Source organism: Periplaneta americana, chromosome 14 (genome assembly GCF_040183065.1).
Source record: "Periplaneta americana isolate PAMFEO1 chromosome 14, P.americana_PAMFEO1_priV1, whole genome shotgun sequence".
Lineage (NCBI taxonomy): Eukaryota > Metazoa > Arthropoda > Insecta > Blattodea > Blattidae > Periplaneta > Periplaneta americana.
In genome coordinates this window covers 71,802,675-71,814,962 of record NC_091130.1, presented here as the reverse complement: position 1 = coordinate 71,814,962, position 12,288 = coordinate 71,802,675, and the positions used below count along the sequence as shown (strand labels likewise).

General features: G+C 37.4%; 1 protein-coding gene across 1 annotated transcript in view; it reads right to left on the bottom strand.

Moving 5' to 3' along the window:
* Nucleotides 1–459: 459 nt before the first annotated feature.
* The window catches only part of LOC138713446 (trypsin II-P29-like), a 50,917-nt gene continuing 39,088 nt past the window's right edge, over nt 460–12,288 (bottom strand). Inside the window, exons 4-6 of the mRNA XM_069845555.1 lie at nt 11,389–11,502; nt 9,183–9,356; nt 460–987 (exon numbers count right to left, since the gene is read on the bottom strand). Coding sequence (XP_069701656.1) covers nt 805–987; nt 9,183–9,356; nt 11,389–11,502 — 471 coding nt within the window. The 3' untranslated portion in view covers nt 460–804. The remainder of the gene's footprint in view (nt 988–9,182; nt 9,357–11,388; nt 11,503–12,288) is intronic.

Genomic DNA, 12,288 nt, shown 5'->3' with positions numbered 1-12,288 from the left:
CACAAATTTTTATAATTCATTTCCTGATTATCTGAAGTCGGATATTTTCCGAGCAGTAATGGATCAAGTCTTAATTCCAAGCATTCGCCGGTAGGTGACACCAGTCACTTTTGGTTCAGATTATTTGTTCACGATGTTCTGAGCCATAGTGGATCAAGTCACAAGCCCCAATTACAATAGACAGTACAGATATTTGTTTAAAACATAGAATTGCAGATAACACGAAAAAAGAGATAAAACAGATACACATGCAAGATACAAGTGTAAATACAAATTGAAAATGAAAAATGAAAAAAAAAACAGACAAACAGACACTACCTAAATAAAAGACACAGATATAGATATAAATGAAAAATACAAATAAAAATAAATGAAAAATAGATAAGTATAGATACCATAGCCAAAAATGTAAAATTTAGCTATAATTGGCAAAAAACATAGTAACAAATAGATAGCAATATTATTTAAATTCAACTACCTTCAGTATTTTAATAAGAAAATGTTTATATTTTATGTAAGAAATGTTCAAATCTAGATCCCATGTTTTACATATGTCATTGAAATTTGAACACATTTTTAACATTGGTGAATTTTTATGTGCTGAAGTGTTTGGTTTTTTATAATATGACTATTGACGATTTCTTAAATGTGATGTTCTAGCATTAATCATTGAATTGTAAAATATTTACATTGAATTATTGTATTCTTTAATAGGTGCAAACAGTTTCCAGCTTTGGTGAAGTTTATTTTTACATAATTTTTCTGAATTACAAGCAAGTGTCAACAGTCAAACGTGAAATTCTATCAAACTGCAGCAGTGGTCCTCCTCTTCCTGTAATAATCTCTGCTGATGGTGTTTCTGATCCAACTCGTGAAACGCGACAATCCAATAAACTGGATGGGAAATACGCCGGTGCAGTTCTCCGAGCTGTACGCAAGCAGTCCCCATTGCACATTATTTACCACAAATGGACCCCCAGAATCGCCCTTTGAACAGATGATAAAAAAGACAGTACTGAAACAACATCCCCATCATAGAAATTGTTAAGAATATAGATGCAAATCTTGAAATAGATTTGTTTTAGCATCACTATACCAGAAAATGTTGAAATTTCTAACACTATTTAGTTTATATTCAGTAAATACGTGTAAATTTAGGCGGAAATGATGTAAATATGAAATTTTACTTATGATATTAAAATATGAAATTGAGTTGCTTTATTGTTTTGTAGTTGGTTATTTAACGATGTTTTATCAACTACTCGACCCTTTAGCATTGATGAGCTTGGTGATAGCGAGATGAGGCTGAGGATTCGTCATAGATTACCTGACATTCGCCTTACAGTTGGGAACAACTCGGAAAGAACCCAACCAGGTAATCAGCACAAGCTGGAATCGAACCCACGCCCAAGCGCTACTCTGTATCGCCAGATAAGCGCCTCAGCCGACTGAGCTACGTCGGTGGCGAGTTGCCATATTGGTGGTAGCAAAAGGTTTCTTGTTAAAAGTCTTGCACATTTAACCTTTATAACCAGGAGTAAAACATAGGGTACATTAAAACTGAACAAATGGACGTTAAATTAATTAAACAAATAAAAAATAAAAATACGTACGATAAAAAATGCATGCATAATATTAAAATAGACCACCTCTGTGGTCTAGGGGTCAGCATGCTGGTCTCTTACGCAGAGGGTCCGAGTTCTATTCCCAGTCGGGTTGAATTTCCTGGTTGAGGTTTTTCAGGGTTTTTCCTCAACCGTAAGGAAAATGCCAGGAAATTCGAGCCACAACATTCCTGAATATCACCGGCCTCATTCATCACCGTAATCATATTCATAACAAATCAGTCATACATAGCCTATACAGTCGGCACCTAGTTCACAACAATAGAACCAGTCTCAACAATAGTAGACAGGCCTTCGGATTTCAACCAAAGATTAACTCGCGACATGATCAAAGATGTTAAATCCAGTATAACTAACAGCGAGGAAACTATAATAGCATCTTCTACAGTCAGTTGTTCCTTATTTCTGTTGTATTCAACATTGACTTTCATGAGGGCGTAGAAAAAATAACACAGAATTAAATAATATTGTTGATATAATATTATGAATTGCAAAATCTAGAAAATTCATACAATAATTAGCTATTACACGGTCTAGGATCATATATTATGAGTTTCGCGATACAGTTGTAGATAGTGAGCAGTCTGTGTTTTTATCCAATAATTGTATTCTTGAATTCTTTGAAACCATAACGAATGCCACAATAATAATTATAAACTAATACTTAATATTGAATCACAAATAGTACTATTGCAAAATACTGAGCAACCAAAATAATACAATGGAACAAAAATTGGTGTGAAAAAGTCATGCAAAACGTAATAGATACTGGGAGGCCAGAGAAAGAATGCAGCAGTGCTGACATCCTCTCCTTCGTAGTTTCACTTGCACATTGTTCACTTTATTTCGTTTTCTTTCATTTTAGTTTCTATCGCCATTGTACGGCCAATGACTCTAGTCAAGTACCCCTGCATTGAATAAAAAAAATATTAACTAGCAAAACAAAAGGAGATGTTTTCATCCCACGTATACCTATGATACCCACTAACATGCCTTTCCAGTTTAAGCAACTACAATTACATGCGATTAGCTTTAATTGTAATGGCCATATTAAAATAAAGGTCAAGGACAGTCGCTCAAAGTTGCAGACATTATCTTAGAAACTTAGAGTTTTCATGTTGTCAACTATGTACCTTGCTCTCGAATAGACACACCTAAACATTTGTATACGTGGTGTGTCTAAAAAGTTCGGTGAATGGTGTCATATCTGAACGGTAACTTGGCGCATGTGCTTGCGCATGCGCATGGTTATTCAGAGACTTGGGGAGAATAGATATACAGCATGAAATGCATGTAAAGGTTCTGGAAACTATCAGCAAAGACCTCCTGTGAAATCGATCGCAGAACGGCTGTCACACGATCTTTGATGGCATTCACGTCCGCAAAACGTTCACCTTTCATGGCCCCTTTCAAGCGGGGAAACAGGAAGAAGGCCGCAGGAGCCAGATCAAGGGAGTACGGAGGGTGTTCAAGAACAGTTACCATCTTCTGAGCCAGGAATTGGCGCACACGGATCGCACAGTGTGCATGGGGCATTGTCATGGAGCAGCATCCATTTTCTAGTCCTGTGCAACTCTTGACGAACCCGCCGGATACGCTGTAGCAATCGGTTCAAAACGGACTGGTACAATGCAGCATTAATGATTTGACCTGCAGGAACAAATTCCTTGTGGATGATGCCGTTGTTGTCGAAGAAGGCGATCAATAGTGTTTTCACCTTGAATTTTTGCAGACGGTATTTTTTTGGTCGCTGGGAAGTCGGTGAACACCATGACATCGATTGCCGTTTTGATTCCGGATCGAACTGGTAGCACCAGGTCTCATCTCCCGTGACGATGGTTTTCAGAAGCAATAGATCCTGGTCACACTTGGAAATGAAATCACCAGAAGTTTTCATCCGTTTTGCTTTCTGCTCGTCTGTGAGCTTGTGCGGCACAAATCGGGAGCAGATCTTCCGCTTAACCAAATCATCGCGGACGATGGTGTGCACCGTGTTCTTGCTAATGTCAAATTCCTCCGCAATCGATCTTAGAGTCAGTCGCCGATCTTGTGCCAGCATTTGTCGCACTTTCTCGATCATTTCTGGGGTTCTGCTTGTCGATGGCCGACCTGAACGTGGCTCATCCTCAATTGTTTCCTTCCCTTCACGGAAGCGTTTAAACCATTCGTAAACGCATTTTCTGCTCACGGCTTCCCTCCCGTACACCTGCACCAACATTCCATGTGTCTCCGTTGCAGTCTTCCCCAATTTGTAGCAGAACTTGATGTTTACACGTTGCTCCATTGCGCTGTGACACTACCTCTGCGCAAGCACATGCGCTAAGTTGCCGTTCAGCTATGACACCATTCACCGAACTTTTTAGACACACCACGTATATTCATGCAATGGAGGGGAAAACACAGAAATGTATGCATATCAGGAAGCAAATCTACGAGGCGTGTTCTTAAAGTAAGTTCCGTTTTCAATTATAGCCGTCGCATCGCTGCAATCGTTATTTTCCTCATGCATGTTTTCTTCTTCAGTCCTCAGGCATTCATTTTCAGAACTTCAGTCCAGCTGTTCAGTCCGTGTGTGTGGTTAGTTGTGATTAGTTGAAATGTTTAAAGTGATCAAGCACCCCGCCGACTGTGAGATGCGGTCTGTTATCCGTTTCTTGAATGCGAGAAACATCAAACCAGCTGACATTCATCGTCAACTTTGTGAGGTGTATGGTGATGATGCCATTAGTGATGGAATGGTCAGGAGATGGGTTAGGAAGTTCAACGAGGGCCGCGTCTCTGTGCATGACGAGCAGTGTACCGTCGGCCATCTTTGATCAATGACGATTTGGTGTGTGCTGTCGATGAAAAAATTCATGAGGACAGGAGGTTCACAATTTCTTCGCTTTCCTTGAATTTTCCACAAATGTCACGGAGTGTTCTCTACAAAATTGTGACAGATCGATTACGATATCGAAAATTGTGCCCACGATGGGTACCCAAGATGCTCACCGAGGAACACAAAACCAAACGATCTTCCAGTGCATTGAGCTTTCTCACACGTTACAGTGAGCAAGGCGCTGAGTTTCTTGACCATATCGTGACAGGTGACGAGACTTGGGTGTCTCACATGACACCTAAATCGAAGCAGCAGTCCATAGAATGGAGGCACACTGTATCGCCAAGGAAAAATAAATTCAAACAAACCATGTCAACACTCAAGGTCATGTGCACTGTTTTTTGGGACAGAAAAGGAGTCCTACTCATCGAATTCTTGCCTCGGGGTGAAACCATTAATAGAGAAACCTATTGTCAGACCTTGAAGAAGCTCCGTCGCGCAATTCAGAACAAGAGACGTGGGATGCTGACCGACGGAGTCGTATTGCTTCATGACAACGCTCGGCCATACACAGCTCGTGACACCCAAAATCTCATCTCTAAATGTGGCTGGGAACAAATTGACCATCCCTCCTACAGCCCGGATTTGCTCCGAGGTCTTTCATCTCTTCCTGCACCTCAAGAAGTTCCTTGGTGGTCAACATTTCGATGGCGACGATGAAGTGAAAACAGCAGTGCGGGAGTGGTTCGCATCGCAGGCGGGCGAATTCTACAATGAGGGGCTGGAAGGACTTGTGCCACGACTCGATAAATGACTCAATAATGGTGGAGATTATGTTGAGAAGTAATTGAAGTGTGGGGAATACAATGCAACAAAAATGGTTTGTACGACACCCTTTTGGAACTTACTTTAAGAACATGCCTCATATAATACTTTTGTCATGTTGCTAAATAGTATGTAAATGTACGTAAGTCCATTTACAATAACATTGCATTACTTCTAAAATTTATATGTGTTCGAAAATGTGTTATTGCGGAATTGTATCTGTATAATCATGTTGCCAATGTAGTATGTTAATAGTTGTGGAAAGAACAATCTCTTAGTTTCTAAAACACCAGTAGATGTCTCTCAGAATATTATTCTTTACATTAAAAACTAGCTGAAAGCACCCGGAGTTGCCCAGGCTGTCCTTTTTGCTTCTTATTTTAATTAAACTGATTGTTAGACTTTTTGGAAATCTCAGAAACTCAACTATAGACAACCAAAACGAATTATTAATAAGCGTTCCTCGTGCATAAAGATGAATCTTTACATAGCATCACTTACATGAATTAAAGAACTTCTTAGCCAAATACCTGAAAGGATTAACTCAATTTAAAACAACTGCAGATCAGGCAACAAAAGAAAACATTTAATCACGTGCTTTACTTTCAAATGTTTTTAATTTGTATATATATATATATATATATATATATATATATATATATATATGTATGTATACTTATTCTAGCGAAGTTAAAACCATCAGGTCTTCTCTTCCACATCACCAGAAATACAAATAAAATAATAAAAAATTAAACTATAATTAAAGCATAACCAAACGAACATATAAATAGGCTACAGTCACACAAACTTTAAATGAATTAGCATTGTCTTGAAGTTCAGGAAAACAAAAACACACCCCTTGGTCCCTAGTCTATAGGCATTATATCAATGTTCCACAGATCTTACATTTTATCTCTGCTGTTCAGTGATTGTTACATTTCAAGTGGCTTATCTTAGTCATGGGAATCAATGTATTAAAAAGCATTACAACCTTTCTGCTGTCTCCTTACCTCCCCACAAATGTGACGTTACATAGAGGAAGAGATAAAATAATTATAAGATCTGTACATTGCTCTAAAGCTGTGCATTTCACGTAATTTCATGTCTATGTGTGCTTTCACTTGAATTTCAGAGACAGCTGACGATAAACAGAGAATTACCTTGTTCCCAGTCTGAACCCGTTGGGGTGTCATCGAGAGCCAAAATTTATGTCTCTATCGGTCTGCTAAATACTCAATATATACGTATATAATTTAATTCATATTGGAAGATTTTTTACACCTTGACAGCTACATGCATATGTTTTTTTAATATGACTTCAGAAACTATATCTCACAAATTCAGAACATATTATATTAATTCTTATTTTATACACAGAATACAGATACAATACAAACTCGCAATAAGTCATTTTTAACATAAAGATTAATATTCTGAGAGACGTATACCGGATTTTTACAAATTAAGAAATTATTTCCACAACGTATAATATACTAAATTGGCAACGTGATCATACAGTCAGAATTTCGTAGTAACACATTTTCGGTCATGAACAACAATATTTTGAGAGACGTATAATTTAGAATTAATACATTGTTATTTTCAGTCGCCTTACGTATATTCACATACTAAATTAGCAATATGACAAAAGAATCTTGGAATTGCTTTCTGTATGTGTAAAATCTTTTCTTTTTGCCTACTTCTTTGTATAAAATGTAGTTGAGAAAGTGAAAATCATGCAGTTTTTAAGTTAATGTCTACAACTTTGAACGACTGTCCTTGAGCTTAATTTTAATATGGCCATTACAAATGCTAGTCGCACTGAAATTGCTGTTACTTAAAATCGAAAGGCATGTTAGTAGATATCACAGGAATGCTTGGGATAAAAACATCTTCTCCTTTCGTTTTGCCAGTTAAAATTGTCACTTCTATTACTACGTTTTGAATGAGTTTTTTCACACCAATTCTTGTTCCATTGCATAATTTTGGTGAGTCAGTATTTCGCAATAGTACTATAGGTGATTCACTATTAAGTATTAAATTATATTGTATCAATCCTTGTGATTTCATTCAAGAATTCAGTTGGATAAAATACTGTCTGCCCACTATCTACAACTGCATCGAGAAATTCATAATTCGGTCTTGGACTGCGTAAAGGTACTTACTGCATGAATTATCTAGTTTTACGTCGACTATATCTGTATTCTGTATATAAAATAAAAAATAATGAAATGAATATGTTCTGAATTTGTGAGAATAATTTCTCAAGTCATGTTAAAAGAAACGGGTATGATATGAGCGGGCGTACAATAATGAAAGAGGAAAAAACTTTCAATATAAATTAAATAGTATACGTATATATTGATTCTTTGGTACGACCAATAAAGAGATAAATTTTGGCTCGCCGTAACACCGCAATGGTTTCAGACTGGGAACAAGGTAATTCTCTGTTTATCGTCAGCTGTCTTTGAAGTTCAAGTGAAAGCAAGCACGGACATGAAATTACATGAAATGTATGCCAGTACAAGTTCAGATCAATATAGAACACTAGCTCAACGCTAAGCGGGCGTATAGGGACCGAGGGGTGAATTGATATTTTGCTATACTTCAAGACAGTGCTAACTCATTTAAAGTTTGTGTGACTGTAGCCTGTATATATTTTCATGTGGTGTTACTTTGTTTTTAGTTTGATATTTTTCTATAACTTCATTTGTATTTCTGGTGGTGTGGAATAGAAGGCCTGATAGCCTTAACTGCATCTGAAGAAATAAATAAACAACATAAATAAATAAAAATTAATTGAAACAAAATCAGTTGAACGTAAGGCACATGATGAAATGGTCTCTGATCTTCATCTGTTTTGAATTGCGTCAACCCGAGCAGGCATTTGGCTTCGAAGGTCATTATGGAAGAGGAAAACTTAGTAAAGACAAAATTCGTTTTGGTTTTGTATAACTGAGTTTCAGAGATCTCCGCAAAGTCTAACAAGCAGTTTAATAAAATAAGGAAGCAGACAGGAAAATACCGGAAACCCATGTAATTTCAGCTTGTTACAAAAAAATAAATTTTATAACCCTGTGAATAATTTGTAGATCTGTGTACTGCTCCTACTACGAAGTCAATAGTTTTATATTTATGTCAGTTTATTCTACTTAATAAAAAACACGGTAAAAATCGTCTGCTGAATCATGAAGTGGCTAGCCATTGTGCACTTTGTTTTCAAATGAAGATCCATTATTCTACAACGATTATTATATAGTTGTTATTATATACTTATTATTTTTTTAGTAAGTACAAATTAAAATTATTTAGAAACAAACTCCGCCCATTATTTAAGAAAAATCACTTTAAACATTAAGACGTACGAACATAATACCGAAAGTCACGTTTCTGCATCTGGTATGTTAAAGAGTAGGACCTATTCGAGTGAAAGTATTTTTTTACTTGGTTCTTTAACGACGCTGTATCAACTACGAGGTTATTTAGCGTCGATGGATTTGGTGATAGCGATATGATATTTTGGTGAGATGAGGCCGAGGATTCGCCATAGATTACTTGACATTTGCCTTACGGTTGGGGGAAACCTCGGAAAAAATCCAACCAGGTAATCAGCCCAAGCGAGATTCGGACGCAATTCCGAATCGGCAGGCAAGCGCCTTAACCGACCGAGCTACACCGGTGGCTGAATGAAAGTATCCAAGCAGATTATTTACACCACACTACGCGACCCATTGGGAAAGGAGCGGGCCACCCTAACTCATTATTTCCTGGCTTGGTTGCCTCACGAATGGTGTCACTTATGAGATTCAAACCTATCCTTTGACAATCGACTAAACAACAAGAGTACGCTCCCTTTGTAGGCTATATTCAAGAAATTAAAAATTGGGAACAGAATATGTGAAAGTTTTACTTACCATGCATCCATCCTTGAAGGGTGTGGCAGAATTGGTCTCACTACTAACACATATCGTGTTATTGCCCAACTTGTCTATGGCCAACTTCGGCCAGCTGACTTGGCAGTCCTGTATGGAGATCGTAGTCGCCTCCATGGCTTGCAGTACATCAGGGCGTATTGGGTAAGGTTCGTACTAACAAAATAGAAACAGATTCCAAATTTAAACTTGAGATCTGTTACTGAAACAACAATATCTTGCTAAACTTAATTATTTTTTGGTTTTGAAAACGAAAATTACATTTAGAAATAAATGTCACTATGCAGGCACATTATCTCTCACACGTTTTGCATAGGCCTAAGTCGCAAAATTTCAGTTCATTTATTATTTGACGATTCTGTATCAAATCCGCGGTTATCTAGTTTCCACAAAGGTAGATCGTGAAACGGCATTGGGTTTATACACCAGGAGTCTGACTTCAAATCCAGATATACCCTGAATTTATAATTTGTATTGGGTAAGCCAGTGGTCCAGACAATACAGAGATATTCTCCGGATACAGTACTCGCGGTTCCCCTATGACTTCTCAACAATTCTCTAGCATCATAACTTACTTAAAAATGTCTTTTAAGGAACCCGCAGGTTCATTGCCGCCCTCACATAAGCCCGTCATCGATCCCTATCTGTGCAAGATTAATCCATTCTCTATCATCATATCCCACCTCCCTCAAATCCATTTTAATATTATTCTCCCATCTACCTCTAGGCCTCCCCAAAGGTCTTTTTTCCTCCGGCCTCCCAACTAACACTCTATATGCATTTTTGGATTCGCCCATACGTGCTACATGCCCTGCCCATCTCAAACGTCTGTGTTTAATGTTCCTAATTATGTCAGGTGAAGAATACAATGCGTGCAGTTCTGCGTTGTGTAACTTTCTCCATTCTCCTGTAACTTATCCCTCTTAGCCCCAAATATTTTCCTAAGCACCTTATTCTCAAACACCCTTAATCTCTGTTCCTCTCTCAAAGTGAGAGTCCAAGCTAGCATCATAACATCATCATTAATGTAGATCCATTGTCTGTAGTACATTCTTGATCGTTTCTGGCGAATCAGATGGTGTACACAGAGTATAGATAAATTATACGGTATGGACACTTCGCGTCGGTACCTTTGATGTAGCAGGACTGATTTCAATGACTTCAAACCAGTTTGAACGTGAGATTCTTTCTCCCTGGAGTTTGCACTGACATCACACCAGCTGGCAGTCAACACAGCGGAAATATAACACATACAATTAATACACCTAGGTACATTATATACTCAAATAAAATAAATTGGACCGATGAAATAAATCCGTCATTAACTGTAATGTCTAGACTCTATACTTCCTTTATAAGAGAGTTGAGACGTTTACCCCAACAACATTAAAATATGTAATGATTTGATAGCGCTGAAAATGGAAAAATAAATCTCCTATGAGAAGTAAACCCATATACCTATATTATATTGTATACAAATATTAAACGAATTTGATACATAATTTTATAATGTATTATATTAATTTATAATATAATTTATTATATATAAAATATAAAAAATTATTATTACAACTAGTTTGTCACTGAGAAATAAGGAAACGCTGTTAACTTGAATTTATTTGAAGCAAAGCGTTACTGGATTATGCAATAAGGTAGGCGATGTTTGGATCCTGTGTCTCAACTCTATTCTCATTATCTTAGCGTGTGCTCGATTACACTAACCTCTAGCGCTTGAAAGTGGAACTAAACGCCGGCGCACAGAGAAACAAAACACAGGAAAATTCGTTCAGTGTCCATTATGTATAATCCCTATTCGCTGGTGTACATTTCTGGGAACTAGCAACATCTCTGAGCACGCTCGTAGAGTCGGGGAAAATAACTGCAAGTTAAGAGAGCTCTGAATCTTTTCAGTCTGCTTGAACAATCTCTTTTACATGAATAAAGCTAATTAGCATTTGTAATGACAAAGCCATTGTTTCCTGATATGAATTTGCGAAAAGATACATGCTCAAGAATAACTTGATTATTTATTTCATTTGTCATAGCAACAATAGTGAAACAATTGAAGCAAAAGTTAATGTGAGAGTAAAATAATCTGTCCTGATTTTTTAATAACCCTAGATCATAATCATAATAAAATTATTAATTCATAAATGAGGTTTTATAATTATTAGTATATGAAAAATACCTGAGTAGCGCCCCAACCGATGAATGTGCCTTTTGTTCCATCGGGTAGTATGCTGCCACGCGATGGAAGGCTAATGGGTTGAACATCTGTGCTATAATCCAGGGGTTTTGTCATCTGTGTAAATAAATATTATTAAGCAACGATAGATTTTAAGCTTCTCTACCATTGTTGTAAAGCTATTTGATTATATCAATTTGCAAAACAATAGATCTTTGATTGTGATGGCTTTCAATTATCGCAGTTTCTACATACTCTTGTTCTGTATTTGATACCATTGAATTCGATAATCCTAGAAATTGTACTAATCGTCTTTTGTCCATTCGTATGCCGGTACATTTTTCATTGATATCTAACGTATGCATAATGTCGAGCACCTGCCACGCACCCAAGTAATTCATTCTGCAGTCCTTTATTTCCTTGTCACATAGGCATATGGAAACATGTAATCTACTGTTGGTGTCTGGTAACTTTGTCCGTGGAAGAGAAATAAACAAGTTAACGACGGGGTGAGGAGCGAGTGACTCACTAGGCAAGCTACTATCAATGAAAAAAACGTTTATCTTACCGTACTCGTGCTGTGCTCAATCGAAGTCTTCCTGGGAGGAGGAGGAACTGGACACATCTGAACTAGCTTCGTTGTCACTATCACTGTCGGTGTCCAGGTTGATTGTTATGCTGTCTATTACATCTGGAACAACGCCGTCTTTCTCCCAGTAGTTTCTCGAGCGTTTCCACATGCCGACAAAAACCATCCCAGTCTTCTGCAGTAACATTTCGTATAGCGTCTATCGTAGTAGCACGTAACTTCTCTAATGACAAATCTGCCGTAACATTGCACTCTCTACTGAATCTTTTCATTTTAGACCAAGCAAGTTCTAACGGATTTAGATCACACATGTA